At 38.0% G+C, this 23,099-nt stretch overlaps 1 protein-coding gene across 2 annotated transcripts in view; it reads right to left on the minus strand.

Annotated features, from left to right (window-relative positions):
- Positions 1 to 23,099, minus strand: part of LOC311042447 (caspase-3-like) — a 31,394-nt gene that overhangs the window by 6,628 nt on the left and 1,667 nt on the right. The window contains exons 2-6 of one of the 2 annotated variants that reach the window (XM_084053185.1): positions 21,400 to 21,761; positions 20,593 to 20,648; positions 19,850 to 19,955; positions 18,555 to 19,116; positions 18,005 to 18,246 (exon numbers count right to left, since the gene is read on the minus strand). In XM_084053185.1, the coding sequence (XP_083909311.1) occupies positions 18,084 to 18,246; positions 18,555 to 19,116; positions 19,850 to 19,955; positions 20,593 to 20,648; positions 21,400 to 21,754 (1,242 nt within the window). In that variant the 5' untranslated portion in view covers positions 21,755 to 21,761 and the 3' untranslated portion in view covers positions 18,005 to 18,083. Of the gene's footprint in view, positions 1 to 18,004; positions 18,247 to 18,554; positions 19,117 to 19,849; positions 19,956 to 20,592; positions 20,649 to 21,399; positions 21,762 to 23,099 lie in introns of those variants that run through there. The other variant, XM_084053186.1, reaches the window with a different exon arrangement.

Raw genomic sequence — 23,099 nt, forward strand, 5'->3', positions numbered from 1 at the left:
GGGCACCTGGAGTGTATTTAGGCAAGCACTGTGGCGTTTTCAGCCGAGAAAAGGAAAATGTCTTGGTGGACATGACCCATAAAGGAGGGAGAGATTGATGGAGAGAGAACAGAAAATGAAGACAACAAAGGAGAAAGCAAGACAAAAATGAAAAAGGGAGAGAGAGAGAATTACTCACTTAAAAGGGTCCACACCAGTATTGCGTAACTAAAATAAAGAGACATTGATCAGCAATTAATTTACATATCCACATATCACACATGGGACAGACAGCATTAGCAACTCATTCTCAGCATCAGTGTTATAGTTGTTGTTTTTTTGCGAAATGGGAACAGGATAAAAACCTATGCCTAAACCTGGATGAATGTATACTTCATGTTGTTGTTTTTGGGGTATTTATCACTGTACATCTGCACATGTGAAATGTGTTTAGTTTGCACATAATTACTTATATGTATCTACTTCCTGTAAAACATCTAATGAAACAGAAAGATATGCATGACTATTGAATGTTCTACTTGCTGGTATAGAGCCTATCCACTACATAAGAATCCATCAATGCATTATGTTGGATATTCACAGGGCTTTGCAGTGACACACAGCTGACTTGTTAGATTCCAGTCACACAGAAAATGGCACAGGGAATGATGAATACCTGTAGACATCATAGGCACAGCTGTTGTCACTGTCATAGTCTGAGAAGAACTCTGGAGGTGTGAAGAAGGGAGTGCAAGCCCCAATGAGATGAGGGCTTGTCGTAGTGTTGACAAACTTGGAGAGGCCAAAGTCAGTGATCTGGATGAATAAGAGAGGAGAATGGAGAGAACATAAAGGGAACAGAGAGGAAGGAAGAGAGAGAGAGAGAGAGAGAATGATGTTGCAATATTACTGCTGTCACCAGGTTGCCCTGTCACACTGGAATATGTTCCCTTATGTCAGTGTAGTCTTCCCATGCCGGTCAACCTTCCTGTGAATTACACATATATGTCCTCATGCAGATTTACCTTGCACAGTTTTTGTACACCTGGGGTAAATGAGTCTGAAAATCTAGTATCAAAACTGTGTTAGGGAAGGATCGTTATTTATTTTAGCGGATTCTTTAGCACTGGGGGGGGGGGGGGGGGTATTTTGGCTTTAGGGGGGTCATACAACGTACTTTCATTTGTTGTATTTTAAAAATGTTTAGTTATTTTTTTTATCACACGTGTTAATGCTCCCCTATCTTTATCAAGGTAACCCTGTATGGTGACTTGACTACCAAACCGTTCATTCATTGGACGCAGTGAACGGGAGAGAGACTATTTACCAATAATATTAATATTATTATTATTAATAATAACAATAATAATAATAAGGGTAATAATAATAATAATAATGATAATAATAACTAGAGTTTTGGGCCGCTTCGCGGGCCTCACATCTAGGCCCGATCAAATTAAAAGAGATGCTTGCGGCAGAAAAAAGGAAGGCTGCTGTGGCTAAAATGTTAGGATGTAGTAGGAAATGCTATTTTTTATTAACCGTACACCATGTAAGTACATTGAAGGTGGGAAAAGAAGCCCATATTACAGCCAGAGCTCTGATCAACAGTCTGGGGCAAGTTTCGGGGCAAGTGGAGTGTTCGTGTGTTGACACATTTTGGAGGTCATTTCAATTATAGTAGTAGAGGTTTGGGCCGCTTTGCGGCCCTCACATCTAGGCCCGATCAAAAAAGGATGCTGTGGCCAGAAAAAAGGATGCTGTGGCCAGAAAAAAGGAAAGATGCTGTGGCTAAAATGTTAAGATGTAGTATTTAGTCTGGGGCAAGTTTCGGGGCAAGTGGAGTGTTCCTGTGTTGACCAACCCCTGACACATTTTGGAGGTCATTTCGATTAAAGTAGTAGGATAGGATAGGATAATTGTGCTATTATGGTAGTGTGTTTTTGCCCCCAGCCCTAGCCGTGGGGCACATCATCATTTTAAGGCTTATGGCACAACTGACATGCATACAATAACAATAACTGCTTCAAACAATAACAGAATGGAGATTAGCATGAACAGTGCCAGAAGAGGGACATGCTTTGACTCATCATTGTTGGTAATTCCCCCCAAAAAGGGACTCACCTTGACATTTAGGCCTGTGTCCAGCAGTATGTCACCAGGCTTAATTCCCTTGTGGATGAGAGCAGGTGTGAGACTGTGAAGGTAGTCCATGCCCAGGGCCACTTGGTGAGCCAGTCGAAAGACCAGAGGCCAGGGTAGCAGGTGCTTTAGTTCTTTCTGGTGAGGGTTGGGGTCAAACAGAAACCTTTAATTACAATCTCAGAGACACAAATTCAAATAAAGGCGGATTTAAAGCTATAATCCTTCAAGGAGCACATTTTCAACCTTATCTTCATATGATCGGTCCTCTCTAATGCTCATTACAAGATGACATCATTTCTGTTGACTCACTCTGTGCCTCAGAGGAGGGATGTTTTATTGAGCGCTTTATATACAGAAACTGAACTTTACGGTACCTTAAGAGTTAAAGATGGATTTTCAGATTTGACTATTAACTTTAATTTATCATATTATTATATTATATAAACCAATGCATCCGTAAAGAGGGAAGAAAGCTGACCTGCAAGGAGTCGAGGGATCCTCTCTCCATCACTTCCATGACCAGACCATGATGTATGAAGGTTGAATGGGGTATAGAGCCCTTGAAGACCCCCAGGACCCTCATAACATAGGGGCTCTCTGCACGTCGCATCAGCTCAGCCTCACGAACCGCATCCTCCTCTGCCCTCGATCTGAAGATGACACATGAGATATAATGTCACTATAGGGTCGCCAACCGTCCCTTGAAATACATAATGGTCCCTTATTTGGAAACTAAAAGACGTGTCCCTTATTATGATAAAGAACACACTTTGTCTTCATTTTTTGGGAGTCAATCAATGACAGGTTGTTAACTACTTAAACCCTTTAGACTTGTGTCGTGAGCTTGTAGATCTGCTACTTTCACTCATGTTTATGTTGATTTGTTTTAATCTTTGAATTGTTTTGCAAAAGGTAAAAATATAAATTTTATCATCTACTAATTTTATCATCTAAATTTTATCATCTACTAAATTTTATCATCTTTTAATCTTTGAATTGTTTTGCAAAGCAACCAAGTGCGGGTGTTTTCAATTAATCTATCAAGGTCAATATGGAGTTTGAATGTCCAATACAGAAGAGCGTGTTTCTAATAAAATGAATTCTAACAAAAATCTAAATACTGAATCAAGCTACTTAAAAACTGTCTGGGGTGCTCACAAAAGCCTGGGAGGTTAAAATGACCCCATGTTTGAAAGTATTTTTTTTAAAGCTAGTACTCCAGTACTTTAACATGAGTACAAATTTGACCGGCAACTCTCACCGCTTTTCCACTTACTCATCACTATCAAACAATTTAATGGCCACATCTCGTCTCCACTGATGATGCCTGGCCTTGAAGACTTGACTAAATCCACCTGCACCAATCATCTTCCAGCTCTGCTCCAAACTGTTCCCATCAATCTCTTCTAGATTGACTGCAATGGAGCTGGACCGCTTCATTGTTCACTGAAGAGAGGGAGAGAGGATTGTAATGGCAGCTCATTCATGTAACACACACACACATTTCTTTTATATATACATTCTTCAATTTTCCTGGGAAAATGTATTTTAAAAGATCAAAGTATTGAACCATTTATTGGGCCATAAGTAAAACAAGTAAAACATTTAGGACTTTTGCTTTTAACATCACATTGTTATATTGCAGTATTGCTAATATTTAATATAATTATAATTATTGTATTTGTACGATAAATGAACCCTCTCTACGATCAATAATGCTAAAAACATCCAGTTCGATAATTTCACCATTTCTCAAAAAAGGTACACAAATTTACCAAATTCCCTGTCTGCTGATTTCCCTTTACACAATACGGATTGGGGAAAAAAACATAATCTGACCCTAGATCTATACTTGAATGCCTTGTATTAGAGTGAGGACCAGGACTGTGTGATGCATTTTTTGTCTCAAACAAGCAATTTTTTTGAAATTACATATTTACACCTGTGATTTATCTTTCTTTCTTATTTCTTCTTCTTTCTTTTTCTTTTCTTTTTTTTAATTACGTGATAGTTTTCTTTAAAATACAATAATTGTAACGCTTCAGTCAGATTATTTAACATTTCCTAATCAGGCAACATTGAACACAATACAATGCTTGTTTGGTTTCCGGCTAATTCAATTCAATTCAATTCAATTCAATTCAATTCAATTCAATTCAATTCAATGTGATCGTGTCTACAGTCCTTACCTGCTACAAGTCCTGATGTCTGTAGAAATGTAAATGTAATTGCAATGTTGAATGTCTTGTAGTTGCAGTCAGTCACACAGTATCAGGCTTGATACTAAAATGTGTTTCTATTACCTGCTGGGCGGAGATACATTGTTAGAGAGATACAAACAAACTAATGAAGGTCCTCCCACAGTCTGTGAGTGTGTGCATGTGTTCAGTATGCATTTTCAGTGTGCTTGATAGCAATTGCAAGTCTCAGCATGGCAGCAAAGCCAATCAAATTCATTGATTGGATCCTTGGATCCTGAGTTGTGTCATCAGTGGCCGGTTTCCGTTTAGTAGCAATACCACAATGGTATTGCAATACCAGAATGTAGCAATACCACAAAAAAAGTAGCAATACCACAAGGTAGAAATATTAAATACTGGGTAAAAGTAAATAAGAATTGGCATCAAAATGTACTTAAAGTACCAAAAGTAAAAGTACTCATTTTGTAGAACATTTTTCAAAGTTTTCACTATTGGTCAAACGTTCTCAAAATGTGCAGATCTACAAACTCACAATGTGTCACATCACAAGGCATTGTGAGCTTGAAGATCTGTAATAATACATCTCAATCTAAAAAGTTACTTTTAATTAAAGTTTTCAAATAAGTGAAGTGGAGTAAAAAGTACAATATTGCCAAAGGCATGAAACGAGAGACCCGTCTATTGTAGCAACAATGTTTAGTTCGCATTTCAAAGAAAACAATCTGAGGCAAAGCCTACAGTGAAGCTTTACATTTACTTACATTAAATAACTACTGAAATAAATACAAGTTAACTGAGCAGCCTTTATCAGTAGGATAACGAGTTAAGGAAAAGTTGACAGAGCGGTTTAGCTAGCATACCATCGCCATTCATCATTACATTGTAACACAAGCTGTTATATATATAAATAAATAATCAAGACAATTCTTCTTACTTACTTGACTTATCTTGAGTAGGATATCCAACAACAGCTGGGTAGAAGAAACTAACAGCTTCTGAAAAGTAAGTTCTGTAGTAATTATAACAGCTCACCTGTTCGGTCAAGTCCTCAGGCCTCAATATATGAACTGAGGTTTATGATGTGCCATTTATATAGTATGTGCTGCCCTCTCTTTCTCTCTGATTCAATCATTCACAGTTTCTTTGATATTCAGCCTAATCAAATACCTTTTCAGCTGATACTGTCATTTACAGTTCTCTGACAATCAGCTTGATCAAAGGGTTCTCTCTCTCTAAAAGGGAATAAAGAAATGTGTAAACAGAGCTGTGTTACATTGCATCTTAACCCATGTCATTCAGTGTCTGACTGTCCGGACAAAAATCTTAATAACAAAAGTATTTAAAATGTTCAAATGCATCCTTAAAAATAAACAAACACCCATGACATAATTGTGCTAGTGATCACAGCAACATATTAAAAGCATGGGTGATAATATATTCAATCTAAAAAGTATTTAAAAACTTCAATCACTTCTGTCAGGAATGTTGTACTTCATCAATGTCATTCAGTACGACACAGGTACAAAGCAAATTTTAAGCATATAACATGATGTTAATCATAAGACTGTATGTGTCATAACAAAGAGGACCTACTGAAGTCCTTCTATCAATGTGTTGTGTTGACTATATCTCTCTGAAATATTTGATGATTTCACTGTGTCTTACTCTAGTTACCATTGGAACAAAAACACATCATTCAGTGCAACACACAGAAAAAAATACTTTTAATTCTATTATTTTATTTAAAAAATGTATTAAATTGAGAAGTGAGGATACTCTTTACAGGCCAATGTAATTACTTTATATAGGTGGCCAAGGAATTGCCTGTTAAATATGTGTGTGAGTTTTCCATCATTCAGTGTAAAGCCCATTTGTCATTCAGCGTAACAAAGGTTTTATGACAGTAGCTTTGTTATACCTTGTTTCAACTAGTTTACAACATTTCAGTAAATGAATCACAAGAAATTATATATAACTGCTGTCTGAAGAGTATGATAACTATACTTTTATAATTTGTTAACTATTTATGGCATTTTAAGGTATTATAAGACACATTATCTTTATAATGTAGATGCCTTACACTGAACACAATGCAAAAATCTATTAAACTATCTTTAACTTCATCCTATGATATTGTTTTTTGTCTCTCTTACTAAACAAAACAAAGTTATTGCAGTTTAATAATACTATTAAACTGCAATACAAAATACTGATGTTTTACTGGTGTTACACTGAATTACATTTTGTTAGCCCGAATCACGTATCACTACAGCCCACAAATATTGATTAATTGTGATTTCTTCAGCAAGAACAATTAAGTTTCCATGAACTATTATGACTAGCAGCAATAATAAATTATTGTCTTTTTTTTTTGTCTCCGCCAGGCCAAAAGGCATGGCAAGAGAGTATGTTTTGCACCCTGTCCGTCCGTCCATGTGTCCTGTCCGTCCGTTACCAGCTAATCTCCGGCACCATTGGCCCGGTCGCTGCGAAACTGTGCACACACACTCCCTCGATGCCAATTCAGAACCTCTGCCCCAAATTTTTCACATGGGCCTGTTATAGCGCCACCAGGAGGCCGTTTTGTGCGAAACCCATTTTTTTACTCCTACAGATATGATCCAAACGTCATGCAAATCGGTACACAGTATCTCTATAGTCATGTGATCAACCCGGATCTGTCCGATTTTCCAGATTCCATCCTCATTGGCTAAGGTTGGCTTCCAAAGTTTGCAGGATTGGTCCGTTTTGAACAAAATACCTCAAATCATGAACGCAGCTTGCGATTTCTGTGAAATGTCACACGCACATTCCTACTAGGCCGAGGAAGAAATGCCGACCTTTTCACATTGGCCTGTTATAGCTCCACCAGCAGGTCTAATTTAGCAAAACACATTTTGGAACAAAATGCCTCAAATCATGAATGCAGTGTCCGATTGCCGTGAAAGGCCTAAGAAGAAATGCCACCCTTTTCACATTGGCGCCACCAGCAGGCCACAGTAACGTACCTGACCTGGCGGAGACCTGTGCTCCGAGGAGCACTTTTTCTAGTTAAGTAATAAATCTGTGTAAATTAAGCATGCACATTATGAACACTTTAACCTGCTATTATGCAAAAATAGGTAGAAGAGAAAGAAATGTGTTGTAGTAATAATAGTTCATAGGGCCATAATTGCTATTGCTGAAGGAATTACATTTAATCAGTATTTATGGGCTGTAATGTTGTCATTCAAGGTTCAGTGTAACTCCAATATTTAAATAATAATAATAATAATAATAATAATAATAATAACAATAATAATAATAATAATACTACATTAAAATACAATCACTTTGTTTAGTTGACTAAGATGGAAAAATGTATAATACAATTTCATTCCTTTTTTCAGTTTTTTCAGTGTAAGGCGGGACGTTTTTTTTCAACAACTTGTGCGTTGCATCCGTGACACATCAAATATGTGGTGAAATGATGTTGTTTTTACTGGCTAGTGACATTTTTGATAGTACAAGCATTATATATATTATATATACTAGACCATACCCGGTGAAGGGCGCAGGCGTAAGCAGTTGCAAACTTGGGGTTAATGCACGTCCTGTCGCGCGGTTTCTCCCCCGCGCGCGTCCTGTCGTGGCGCCGCCCCCCCTCCACCCCCCCGTGGGTCCCGTCGCGGCACCCCCCGGCCCGCGGTCACCCCTCCCCACGGGCAGATATATATATATATACATATCAGCACGGAGAATGGCGTAGGCATGCTACTCGCATGCGTAAAAAGCGACAGCGCGGTTCAGCCAGAACTGCGAAAAGTGGCAAAAGTGACAGAATACTGCCAATAACAAAACATGCGCAGTTTGATCAAGAGAGTCCACCCAAGGCACAAGACACAAGGCTACCTACCACCGTGAGGTTACTAGAATTATAGTAGGATAACGTTGTGATTATATTATGAAAAATGGGTATTATTTATTTTTTATTTAAATATTTTGGGTTACACTGAATTACATTGTATAGGGTACATTCATATGAATGATAATACAATGTAATTATTGTATTCTCAAATATAAATCATATTAGGGCATAGGTGACATGAAGACACCATTTAATCTAATAGGGGTCCCTATGAAACACCATCCTTCCAGCATGCACGATGATGGAGTCTCCCAAACCATTTTGGCACAACATATGTCAAGCCAAAACTGGAAAAAAAAGCTCTGAAACCATATCTGGGAAAAAGGTACATCCAAAATGGCTGCCAATGGCCTTTGGGACATCCAAGATGGCTGCCCCTACACAGGCCTTTGGGTGTTGGCTCATGGCAAGCAGCAGAAAAAAAGCTGGAGGTGCTCAGTTGAGCAAACAACATTGGAGGGAGAAGAGCTCCAATCAACTCCAAAGAAGCTCCAAACCACTTCAAGTTCCACACACTGTGTTTGGGTTCGACATGCCAATGGTCTGTAATGTTTTAATCTCCTTTTGCTGGTTTTAAATGCTGCTTAAATGTTCGGTGCAACTGCTAAAGTTTGTTTGGCTTTAGAGCCTTATTGTAGTACAGCAGCACAGCATTGTTTTCAAAGTTTGAAGAATTTATTTACTCTTATTTGCTAAAAAGTAAAGTTTAAAGGGATGATTGGCAAATGTTTGAAATATTAAGTTAAAGTTAAAATAATTGTTTAAAACTACAAATGAAGCTAATGTTAAAAGCTTGAAGTTAAAAGCTGAAGTTTAATGTCAAAAGCTAATGTTAAAAGGTTACTTTATTTCAAAGTTTATAAGGAGTAGGAAAATGCTGATTCACAAGCTCAGATCAGCTGTGTTCATTATTTAACGAGCTTCAATTATCTCTTTAAAACTTAAATGGTCTCTCTAAAGAGTTTAAAATGTTTGTTTAAAAGTTAACTTTAATTCATGTTTAAAAGGATAATTTAATGTTTAAAAATTTAATTCAAAGACTTAATTTAATTTTAAAAACTTAAAATGCCTAAACATTTAAAAGTCTAAAATTGACTTTATGTTAAAGAAATAATTTACTGAGTTTAAGAACAATTGAATGTTTTAATTAATTTAAATAGGTTTAATTTTGCATTGAAGTTTAAAACAGTTAATTTTAATTTTAATAAGTAAAAGTAATGATGTTTGAGTAATGTTTTGTCAATTACTATTTAATAACACATTTATTCCAACGCTATGTTTGAAAATAGAAACATTACTTAGAAATGATTTAAAAGTAAATGTTTGGTAGTTTACTACTTAGTAACAAACTTATTACAACACTTTGAAATTGTAAACATGGCTTAAAAGTTTGGAAGATGTTTTATTTTTCTGTTTTGAAATGGCAATGTTGGTAATTACGGGGCCAGAGCTCAGCTCTGGACCTGTTTTGTTATTGGCAGTATTCTGTCACTTCTGCCACTTTTCGCAGTTCTGGCTGAACCGCGCTGTCGCTTTTTACGAAACTCGGCCATATGGTAGATGGTCATGAAAAACGATCAAAAAAGAATTCTCACAATCTTTCGTCCAAAGGTGGCGCTATAGCATTCAATTGAAAATGCCAACTTTGACCAGGTACAACTCATGCCCTGTTTGACCTAGAGCCATGAAACTTGGATACACATATGCGTCTCCTCATGCTGAACAACTTTCACCCTCTGACTTTTGACCTCTGACCTTTAGATCTCCCACCATTTTGAATTATATGAAAAACAGTCATTGGCTCCTAACTTCTGCATTTTTTCACTTATGGAAAATCCGCTCCCTATTTTTTGTCGGCAGAGGTCCAAAGTTCAAGTGTTAAACGTTTCGTGCAGATTGCTCCAAAATCCCAGGATACCATAGATTTTAACTATTGCAGTTTTATGAAAATTATTCATCTGCGCCTAAAACATACATGCAGACTCACATTTCTTTGAAACTTTGCAGAAATGTACAGGGTCATTCCAAATATCACTGAAACCAATCTTACTCCAATTGGCCAAAGGGGGGCGCTATAGCAATTTTTTGAAAATACAGACTTTAAACAGGCATAAGTCATGCCTCGTTTGGGCGAAAGTCGTGAAACTTGCTTACACATGTGCCTTGACTCATGAGGAACACACGTATCGATTTGACCATTAAGCTCCGCCCTTAGATTTTCCGCAATTTTGAGCAGTTTGAAAAACACTTAAACCCAGGATTTTTCAGCTATTTGCGTGAAACTGTATCATCTGTCTGATCTCCTTTCACAATTACTTGTCTGTTGGTCCAATGGCGTCTCCCTTAAATGAATGCCTCACAATCGCAAGGTCGCCAGTTCAGGCCTCACTTGATGCAGACTCAATTTAAGTTGAATTGCAAACAACATGACTGTATCAATGAATACATGTGCAAATGGTAAAGATAACCTGAAATGCTTATTTGAGAGTACGTTTATTCAATGTATGACATACTTCATTCTGAAAATAGCTGATCTACAATCTCACAACTTTTCATGGTTTGTGAGCTTGTAGATCGGCTACTTTCACTAGTTTTGGTTCTGAGGAGATGTACAATGTCTTCATTGGCATATGGTTTGTGAACGAGTGATCTTAGTGTTAGTGAAACAGGCCGCTTGGTTCATGAAAGAAGGCAAGAGTTTATGATCTTCAACAGACAATATCAGCCTGGACAAAGCTATAGCACTATAGGTAGTGTTGCAGCCTATTAGTCTGAAGGTTGAGAGTTCGAATCCTGTTAATGGCAATAGGTTGAGATGTCCAATCAAACCATTCTGTTTCCATCTCTCTCTCTCATCAATCTATTGTTTCCATGTCTCTCTCTCTCTCTCTCTCTCTCTCTCTCTCTCTCTCTCTCTCTCTCTCTCTCTCTTTCTCTTTCTCTTTCTCTTTCTTTCTCTCTCTCTCTCTCTCTCTCTCCATTCACTGGCCCCGTATTATCGCTGCTTGCAGCTATATTTCTTCTTCTGTTTCTTTCATCTCGAAGGTTTACGACCTGATGAATTGAAGCTCAAACAAGAAAAGAAGCCAACAAAACTAAGTTGGAATAAAAAGTTTGAGTTTTCAGAAACTGAGTTGTCCAATCATTTGAAACCTGAACTGAACCTGTGGGTGGACCTGACACTATATAATACAAAAATGGAATGAGTTAGAGCTGTGACATGCAGTGGTAAAGTAACTAAGTACATTTACTCAAGTACTGTACTTAAGTCAACTTTGGAGGTATTTTTACTTTACATGAGTTTTTCCAATTTTCAATACTTTTACTCTACTATATCTCAAAGGCAAATATTGTACTTTTACTCCACTACAATTATTTGAAAACTTTAGTTACTAGTTATGATTATTATTACAAAACATACTTTAGCCCTTTATGCATTTCGGCCATTTGAAAATAGACGATCTACAAGCTCACAATGCGTCGTGATGCGACACATTTTGAGCTTGTAGATCTGCTATTTTCAAAGGATTTTATGAATTTTAGACCACAAAGGTCTGATTCACAGTCCTTTGACAATGCAGCCTGATCAAAGGGTTTTCAGTTGATTAAATTAAAGCTGTTGGTACAATTGAGATAAACAGATAGCAGTATGCAAAAATAACAATGTCCTTAATTAACTTGAGTAATTTAATCATTATTTGATACTTATTTGTCTCACAATACACTGTTTGTGTGCGTGTTTTTACCTATAACTGCACCGATCTGTGTAAAACCTTATATGCGCACTCCCTAGAGGTCAAGGAAAAACCTTTGCCCTGCATTTTTCACATCTGCCTTTAATAGCGCCACCAGGAGCCCGACTTATGTAAAAAAAAAAAAAGAATATTACTCCTTCCAATTTTATCCAGATTTCACGCAAATCGGTACACATGTTCTCTATAGCCATGTGCTCAAGACGGATCTGTTTGATTTTTCATATTCCATTTGGATTGGCTAAGATTCACATCCAAAGTTTGCAGTAGTGGCTTGAAAATGGGCAGCATGTTTCCCTGCCTCATTATGTTGGAAACATTCTTTCAATGTATTCTAGTTTTTCACTTTTTCTTTTAAAATCACTCTTCTTTTTTGCATACCCTCCATTTGGTTGCCCTTTCTTAGAGCCAGGCCATAACAAATGGGGGCTTGTCTTAAGCTAAATGTTTAGTAAGGTACACAGCTTAGTTGTTGGAGTTTGGGTAGCTTGTGTTGGGGACCTGGACCTGCTTATTACACTGGTCACTGGTCACGGGACTTAAGAAAGTAATCCGTTTTTTTCAGTTGCAAGTCATTTTATTGAGACTTGTGGGCGTCCTAAAAGTAGTGTGGGGAGAACAAGGCTTATACCTACATCAATGGTTCTCAAACCTTTTTTCCATGTCAAGGACATGGCCAATGACCCCCATCTGTAGATATTTTGTAACGTTTGTGTTAAAATGTTTTAAAATAATATTCTATTCTAATAGCCTACTTATTTCTAGATGTTTTGAAAATAGCAGATCTACAAGCTAATGTACACTGATTTTGATACTAATGTTGCTGATTTTGATACAAATGTTGCTGCTGTGGTGTGGACAACCCGTAAGATTCCTGTATGAAAACTGATCATAAGGTTCAATCTTCTCAGGGTTCCCAAACTTTTTACCTCGAAACCCAAAAGAGAAACTACTGAAAATAGCAGGTCTACAAGCTCACAACGCGATGCGATGCAACACGTTGTGAGCTTGTAGATTGGCTATTTTCACTACTTCTTAAACATTTGTTTTCTAATTTATGGAATTTCTTAGATTTGTATTTGTTTTCCTTTCAAAAAATCCTTTTGAAAAATCATTGAATTTGTTTTTGCTTTTTTATGTTTTGAAAACTGTTTTAAACTGGAAGACTCATTAAGCACTGAGCTTGTTTAAAATGAGATCCCCATACAAATCATGATGACATATAAGAGACAGACAGATATACACACTACAATACAGAATGTCATACAATCAGCTTACAGGTATGAAGAGTGAAAAATATATACAAGAGAAGAAAAAAAACGGGGGGGGGGGGGGGGGGGCGGCGGTTGGGGGAGGTAGGTTAAGACTTAGACAGGGGCCATTTTCGAATTGCAGCCTCCTGAAGGTGTATCTTTAGGGCAGTTTTGAAAGTGAGTAGGGTTTTACACTCCTTTTGGTAGGGCATTCCACATTTTTGTTGAATAGCATGAGAACGAGTTCATTCTCTTTGAGCCAAATCTGTGTTGAACATGATTCGTGGAGCTGCCTCTGGTGTTATGATCGTGGACTTCATTATCGTTTTGGAAGTATGTTGACAAATACAGGGGGATACCAATGTTGTGGTGTATCTTGAAGACCAGGCCCATTGTAAGTTGCTGTACTCTATCCTCAACCCTAAGCCATCCAATCCTAGCAAAATGAGCAGGGGTTAGATGGGTTTTGTGATTGAGGCCAAGAAGTAGCCTTACTAGTTTGTTTTGGGATGTTTGGAGCCTTGTTTTTAAGGCCTTGGTGGTGTTGTGATGCCATGAGGAGCATGCATAATCGTAATAACCTTGTATGAGGGCCCCTGAAGAATCTTCAGAGTATTCTTACTGACTAGACGGCCAATCCTATACAAACACGCGTGTCTCCAAAGGTATTTTTCATTTAGATTACCACCCGTGTGGTAATCTAAATGAAATATTCTATCTTGATTTTTGTTTCTGTCCAGCATGTGGCCTTTTAAACTTTGGATGTGCATGCTTCATTTACTTGCTTGTCTGTAACACAACCATCATTATTAAATAACATAACTCACCTATTTATTACTCATCAAATATACAGCAATCTCATGTACTGAAAGAATTCAGGGGAGCAATTAATTCTGTCAATTTCTTATGTACTATGCTAGTTTCATCCCTTAAAAGAAAAGGAGAAAAAAAGACAAACCAGAGGCAATGTTCAGACATATAGGATCAAGTGGTTTTCATGTCCATTCATGTAAAAGTTAAAGCAAGCAAAACCTGTCATCATATATTGATTAATATGAGCAAAATAAAGGAAAGAGAACATGTTTCAAACATAAGGATATTAAATACTGCCCTACTATGGTCTTAGTGTTTCTCCTCATGAAGCATGATGCCTCACTTCTATATCGGTGCTTACCATTATTATTTACCGTAATGTTAAGTACCCTCCTGTATGCCCTCGTTTCTCCTCAGTAACAAATAAAGGCACCAAATGATGACAGAAATAGAACCGAAAACAAGTACGATTTATTTATAAAAGGCTCCAATTAAAGGATAGTTTCAAGTTGATCGGCTTAAAAATGAACATCTGCACATGCCAACATTTTTTATTATTATTAAATCATTCAGATCAGCAAATACTGTGATTAGATTTCCCCCCACTAAAAGGATGAGGCAGAACATGAATATGAGCATATACAATTCTGGATCATACAAAACCTGCCTAATGTATGCGCCATAACATTAAAACAGCCCTGATGAACTGTATCCTGAGCTGTATCAGCAATTTATTTACTCATAATTAAGTATGATAAAAGTAAATGTAACCCTCTAAAAATGGTTGGTGTCTGCACCTCAAATCATGTGTTTGAAGCAGCGTTGATTTCGTCGACTAAAACTATGACGAAAAATGTTTGTCGACTACCTTTTTTCACTGACGAAAACAAAATAAAAACTAAGCTATGATGACTAAGACTAATATTGACAATTTCGTCAACAAATAAAAACTAGACTTACAAATAAAACGTTGGGAGGGACTAGTGGAGAAGAGATCCAGTAGAACTAAAAGACAATTCATTTTATGTTTGATTGCGCTCGGGTGTTGTGATCTGAAAATAGACGATCTACAAGCTCCCAGCTGTAGTTGTGAGCTTGTAGATCGGCTATTTTCAGCATGCAACCAAGTGTAAAATCAGCCATTACGACGCCATCAAGGCACAGCCAAAATACATTTTAGTTGACTAAATCAACTGTAGATTTAGTCGGCTATAACCTTATGATATTTAGTTGACTAAAACCAGACAAAAACTAAAACATTTCAGATTACTAAAATATGACAAAAATAAATGGGATTTTATTCAAAAGACTGACTAAAACTAAATAAGAATGTGTTGTCAAAATCAACAGTGGTTTGAAGTCTATTCGGTGATGACAATTCAAACTATCTAGATACAAAATATGATTTACCTGAGACAACACCCTTTTACTCAAATCCCCTCTGGGCAACACAACTTTCTTCTAGCCAGCTTCTACAGAACATCATTGCACAGCCAGGTTCTCTTCGTCGCTTAAGACATGGGTTTCCAAACCTTTCAGCTCGAGACCCAAAAGATTTCTCCACCCATTGTTTGGGAAACACTACCTTAAAGGCATTGTAGGGAACATTGGCCCCGATTCATAACGAGGGTCCTAAATATGGTGTAAATGAAGTTCCTAAAGGAGGTCGTATTTTTGGTACTCACAAACGAACGTGCAATTCAAAAGGGGTGTCGTATATGACAGAGACGTGCGTATGACCAGTGCGTATGACCAGGTGTGATGATTACTCTCTGGAAGGCTGCATCCAACAGCATCCAACTTCAACGTCACCGGGCTGAACCGTGCTAAACAGTGTTGCCATGTCCGCTCATTATAAGCGAATTTGGGCTTATTTTTCTGTAAAGTTGCTTGTAAATATTGGTAGCTGTGGGATGAGGTTTTTGGGGCTTGTTTCTAAAGTGTAGTTGGTTATTTGGGCTTGTTTCACAATTGTTTAATTGTTTTAACCGGTGGTTCTCAAATATTTTTATATTATATACCCCAAGTTAATATGTATGCTAATATATCTATAAGCCCCATCTGAAAATGTTTTGTGCCAGCTGGAGGCAGATTTGTGTTGTCAGAATGTTTAAAAAATCTTCCAAATCTTCCAAATTTTATTACACGATATAAAAAATAAATAGCAGATCTACAAGCTCACAACGGTTTAATTAAAGTGCTTATAATGGCCTAAGTGCCAGTTGCTTCTTTTGGGCTTGTTTTCCTAGACCTGGTTGCTTATTTCTCTCACAACATCTGGCAACGCTGATGCAGTTCAACTCTGCCGTCTCTCGTCTAAGATAACAGATGCGTTGTCGCATCGCCTTGACAACTTACTGTTCTGTCTGGAAGCGGATCACGTAATAAATGCTCTCATGTGTAATGAGAATAAAGAAGTTTACAAGGTTTAACCCCATTACCAAATAAAAGGCTAATAAAACGTGGAAAGGATATTATAAGCATTTTCTAATGAACATTGTGCACCTAAATATGATGTTGAAAATAAATCCAGGGCATACAAGTGGAACGCTTCTATCCGATTATGGACCAGAGCTTATTGATTAAATTAGTTCATTTTGGATATCACTGTCCTACGTCGGAATGGGGAATGGTTCTGGACACAGCTTTCATCCACTTTATTTTTCCTCATCAGATGGTAATATTTATTAGGCTGTTGTGTGTGCCGTTCGTGTGATCAATATACAGTAGCCTACAGTAGGCTTTACAAATTAATACCGCGACACGGACACTGATGCAGTCAGTCCCTCCGCAGTTTCATTAAGGCATCATAGCCGATTTTCATTATTACGTGACACTTTGGCTGAGATGGAAAATGAATAAAAAGCGGTGGAATCTACATCATGTCTATATTATGCATAGGCTACAAGCAATATATCGTTTGACATTTATTTTTAATGTTTTATATATATATATGTGTGTTGACAAATGTTGGGCACATATATATTTTATTTGAGGTTTGCCACTGTTGTAATTGATTTTGACATGAAGAATAAAGCATTCTAAAGACATACGCACATTTCAGCCCTGGTACGCCAGCCTCGGGGCTGACCTGAGAACGTGCGCACCTGACGCACAAAACACAGACCAAAAAATCTTTATGCATCAGGTGGATATGTACGACTTGTCCTAAATGCCGGTACGTACAAAATATGGTCGCAAATCCCTTTATGAATCAGGGCCATTAAGCCTAAATGTAAAAAATATTTATATATATTTTTTTTGCATTTTTTCCCCTCTATCAGCCACTATATAATGATGCTGGGGTGTTTTGAAACACAGTACTCTTTCTGAAAACCCTATTTTCCCTCATTGTTATTGTTTGTGCAGTTCGTTTCCCGGCCACCAGGGGGTGATGCCTCCATAGACTTCCATAGACTTCCTTACGTACCGGACAAATATAACAACAACAACAACAATAGGGAAAATAGGGTTTTCAGAAAGAGGCCTGTGTTTCAGTGCAGGAAAACACCCCAGCATCATTATATAGTGGCTGATAGAGGGGGAAAAATGCAAAAAATATATATATAAATATTTTTTAAATTTAGGCTTAATGTTCCCTACAATGCCTTTAAGGTTAACAGGCTTGCGTGGCCGTGTAGGTATCCAATCATGGGTGAAAGGTAGAAATGTGCAATTAATGTATCCATAAACAACTGGCCTTCTGTTCTGTAGTTATATCTGTTAGGGTTTACATTTATTGACAGAATTCAGGCAGGTGACCAAATTCTGTTAATAAATGTAAACCCTAACAGATAGAACAGGGCAGGAAGGAAGCTGACTGATGCAGGTAAAAAAATGTCTGCATCAACTCTTTTCCCCAATGAATTGCAATGAGTCTGTATTGAAAATGTAGAAGTATAGAAACTAGATTTTTCTATTGAAATGTAAAAAAAATATAAAATGCCATAAAAAAATGTGATTTCACAAAATTGTATCAGTTACAAAAGTATTAAAATAAGAAAAAAGAAAAAAAAGATCTCAGATATAAGACCTATGGAGTAGGTTGTGTCTCAATATGACGGAAGGTAAGCAGCCGTCTCAGAGTGTTCATGGAGTCTGGAGACTGTTTGAACTGCCTTCCCCCTCCCAGCTTTCCCTCTTTTTTGCACACTTCATCAGTGACACGGGTGAGGATTCTGAGGATGTTGTACCCCCTGGAAACAAAACACAGAGTAAATGTCAATGGGGTTGAGGAAAACGGCTCAAGAACGTGCTCACAAGAGAAGAACAGATCATTAACAAGAACTCCCCAATCTCATCATACTCATCAATTAACATGTTAACGGCAGTGCGTAAAACCCTAACATAATAACATATGTCCATACTCTAGGCATACGTCACAGAATCTTTACCTCATATGTTAACCCATAAACGACAACATTATCTGACTTGATGTTCAGTATATATCACAGTATTTTTTTATCAACAGTATTTTGTTATAACAAATGTATTGCGGCTTTACCGGTCGCATCCATATTCCAGTTGTCTGCTGAGTATCTGCATGTACCAGGTCCCATCCTTCTCCCTGGCCGAGGCATACTGGTCGATGGTGGAAAAGGCAATGAGGAAATCAGCATATTCCGGAAGGGAATATGAGGTTCGGTCGTCTAAATCCTCCCCATCTCCATCAGTGTTGACAGGCACAGCTTCCTGAACCCCACTCCCCCGACAGGCTTGAATGAAGAACAGTTTGGGCTTGGTATGGAGAGCAGGACAGTTGCTGCTGCTGAATGGACAGATGATGTCCCTGGTGGGAATGGTCTTGCCGTCAGTTCCACAAACACCCTCGGATTTCCCGTGAGTCAGAATGCAGCAAACGAAGGCACCTCCGTGATGTGGAAGGTCGTTAAGGTCAGTGAACTCCTGGCCAGAGTCGGACCACTCCTTAACATTGGACTCCTTCACCTCGGTGAGGCTCTTCAGAGAAGAGAAGCTTTTCAGTGTCTTCTCCATTTGGTCCTTCTTTTGGTCTTCACACATCAGCACCCTGAAGCCCAGCCGGGTGAAGGTACGCGCCAGCTCACCTGCAGGGGAGGAAAACAAGCAGGCCTTGAATCTTTGAGCTTCATCACCAAATAAACGCTACGATTACCTTTACATTTCATGTCTACATCTTAGAAATCTAGATCCACTTATCACAAGTGCTAGAATGGTTTGTAGATAAAAATTACAAAACACGCCTGGTCTTCAACCTCCCTAAGTGTCCAATGTCCACGTCTCCCCCATTTTCCATTCGCTGCCCACACCCAGTGCAAAGCACTGATGCTGGCCTACAAGACATGATCCAACCCTACAACCCCTCCCGCTCACTCAGATCAGCTAAGGCAGGAAGGCTGTCGAGCCTTCCCAATAACACCCTGGACAACGCTCCACACGTCCCAGACTCTTCTCCCTCCTAGCTCCTAAACTGTGGAACAAACTCCCCATTGCAGTCAGAACTGCAGACACACTCACTCCCTATTTTCCATCATATTCTGAAAACTCACCTCTTCAGACTCCACCTCACTCCCTAGCACTCCTCTCTCCCTGTATCACTTCTTGAGTTGTCACCTTTTTTCAATAGATGCTAGTTTACTATGCAGATATATGCATCTTGGTTACTTGTTCATATATTTTTGTCACTTATATCTTTTTTTCATGACCACAAATGTTAATGCGATTTAAATATCATGTTGTTTAGAGGCACCGCACTACACTGTTCTCTCTGCACTCTACTTATGTGACAATTTAAGAGTGTGCGTGCCAAGACATTTATACCTGCATCGTTCTCTGTTCCATTTCTACGCAAGAGTTTCTCAAAGTTCTTGTTGTTTATGATCAAACAGAGGCCTACAGGTGTGCTGGTCAACTGGTACTGGTCATCCTAAAAAACAGAAGATATAGGTTTTAGAACACAGTGGTACTCTACGATGATATTTGCAGTGCAATACAGTATTACTATGAGCACAGAGCAGGGATAGAAGCTAAATAAGTAATAACTACTTTCTGTATGCGAGGAGAGTTTTAAAATAGCATTTTCACTTTTCTAAATATTTCTGTGGATGCTTCAATATTTACTACTAATAGACTATCAGTATCTACTGCTTACTACTACTAGAGTGTCTACTATTTACTACTAGTAGAGTATAATTACTTTATTTACTTTTATTGAAAAGTACTTCTAACTAAACGTCTTAACTCCATTGGATCCTCAAACTGTCGTTCAAACACATATTTTGAACTTTGGAGATTGTTTTTTCCACCATAAATACATATCTCAGCATTAATGGTCAAAGAGCTCCTAACTCCACCTGAGCTGTATCTGGGTAATGTGATGATAAAATAAGGACACAATCAAGTATCTGACAATATATGAAGTCACCATACCGACTTTAATGAGGCAGGGTTGTGTTGTTCTAAAACTTTTTTTCTTCTTCCTGAAAAGTTCATATTTTGGACATAGCTGTTTTCTGCCCAACAGCAGAAATATACTAACTACTAGCAGAGTATCTACTACTTACTATGTCAGTAGTATCTGTCACGTCCTCCTTCTTACTTTTGCTGTTGACAGGACCATCTGAATGAAAAATACAAAATAGACAAAATTATATTTGATAAAACAAATGAAAAAATGTTTTGATGTCATTTTGTATAAAAGGTCTTGATGTGTAAACGTTCTGACAAAGAATTTGCATCAGGACTAATAGCTCGATAGCAAGCAGTCCAGTTCTGTATGCTTCTGTGTGTTCTCTTGTACCGTTGTCTGTCTTACACTATGCACTAGCATTGCCGAGGGTCTAGCAGGGGTGGGCAACTTTGATGATGGAGAGGGCCACTATATTTCCACACTCACTCTAGGGGGCCACATTGCATATTGTTGTTGTCGGGCAGAAACCTCTTATCAACGTGTTTTCAGCTTGTAGATCTGCTATTTTTGCTATTTAGGAATTGGAGTCCTGAATATTTTTTTGGGTTGTTTTTTACTTAATTTCAAATGCATTTAGTTATACTTAAGTTAACTTTATGAACTTAAATACATAAAACATTGGACATAAAAAAGTCCTTAAACTAATAATAATATAGACTGAATTAATTAAAGTGGATCATGATTGCATCTTTGGAATTGTAACAGCTGAAATCAATAATATAACAGTATTCCAATATTAACCTGTGGGCTGCATTAAGTTAAAGTGGGGGCGGCATGTGGCCCCCGGGCCGCCAGTAAAAAAAGGGATGGACCTTCCATAGTCTAAGGAAGGGACTGCACACTCCAGAGAACAGAGATGTACAACTTACTGCATTAAGTGATTTTTTTTAATGCAGCCTACCTAGACTGGCTGGACTGAGATCATTTAGGGCACGTTTCCTTGAAGAACACTTGTCGCTCCACTGTATCTCTTCCAGTCTAGGGAAAGTATCGGTGATGTCCGAGTCAGTTTGTAGTAGCTTGATGAAGTCTTTACAGCATTTTGGTCCTTTATTGTAAATTGTGTCCTGAAGTCCGCTAAGGCGACCCTCAACATTCTCCTTGTTGTTGATGTCCGTCAGAATTCTGTACTCTCGCTTGGTTATGAGCCCCTTCTCATCAACTTTGTTGAAGATTAAGTTGGGGTCTGAACCCAGAATGTCCAGTAGGAGGGTTTTATTACGCTTGAGTGCTAGAAGTGCTTCTTTATCTTCCATGCTGAACCTGAAGAGAGGAACGGAGAGTCAAAATAATGAGGCACTAGGCAGAAAAATTAGAAACGTATTCTGAAAGTAAGGTTCATCATTTAACCACCATGACTATTTGTTGAAAACATTACATTTACTGCATTGCTCCATTCCCTTGGGGAATAGGCTCAAACATGCACTATACCAGTGGTTCTCAAAATGGGGTCCGGTGACCCCCATGGGTCCTTGAATGAGGAACAGTTAAACGACTTCAACCGTATTTTATACTTTGGCTATTCAAAAATAGCCGATCTACAACCCGCTTGTAGATGTGCTTGTTTTGACATATTTTTAAAAATCTAGAATATTTTGCTAAGCCTGTCACAATTATTACATAATGGTCACAATTATTTGAGATAATCACAATTATTTTTGAATAATCGTCATAATCGTTTCCATATTGAATGTAAAAAAAAAGCAGAAATAGCTGATCTACAAGCTTACAACGCGTCACGCGTTGTAAGCTTGTAGATCAGCTATTTCTGCTTTTTTTACATGTATAAATGTATTATTTCTTTGTATGTCTGCCCTGTGCAATGTTTGAATACAAAGCCTAAAAGGCAAACAGATATTAAATTGTGATTCATATGTTCCATGGTTCAATGCCCCACACACACAATTAAATGGTTAATCGCAATTATTTGACTGACAATTAATCGTCAACTTAAATGTGTAATCGTGACAGCCCTAGGGTCCGCGGCCAAATACATATCAATATGTTTTAGAACCACTGGACTATATTGTAACGACTACCTAGTACCTACTGTACGAGAGTAAAAGGAGGGGATCCTCCTATTTACTGCTCAGTGCTCATAGCCAGTCTAGAGCCTCATACCCAGTCTACTGTACCCAGTCATTTGAATACATACATACTGTACATACTAATATGCACACAGACCACGTCTGTATCATGTACTCAAGACCGTTTCTGCAACCAGCAAAGCGAATTGATCTCTTTCAGGCATAACACCAGAAGGAGATCAACTGACCTTGTTCCCCCAAAATTCAGCTCAAAAATTGGTAAAAATTCTACTATTCTACTATGCTGCCACCAACAAGTGGAATGACCTCCCAAAAGACATAAAGGGTTCTCGACTCCCTGCCCAGACTCAAAACGACAAAATCCCACATGAAATTGAATTTGCCCAGTCATTGAACTGTTTTAAAAAGCTGTTGAAAAAGTGGTTGATGGGCAAGTTAGAATAGAGTCAGGGGCCCCCTGGTTCGTCTGCATTGGACCTTGTTGGTATGGCTGGTATTGGGTGCTTTAAATGTAATGTTCTATTTATTTATCTGTCATTTGTGCACTGGTTTT

This window comes from Gymnoscopelus microlampas, assembly GCF_963454915.1.
Source record: "Gymnoscopelus microlampas genome assembly, chromosome: 3".
NCBI classification, from domain to species: Eukaryota; Metazoa; Chordata; class Actinopteri; order Myctophiformes; family Myctophidae; genus Gymnoscopelus; species Gymnoscopelus microlampas.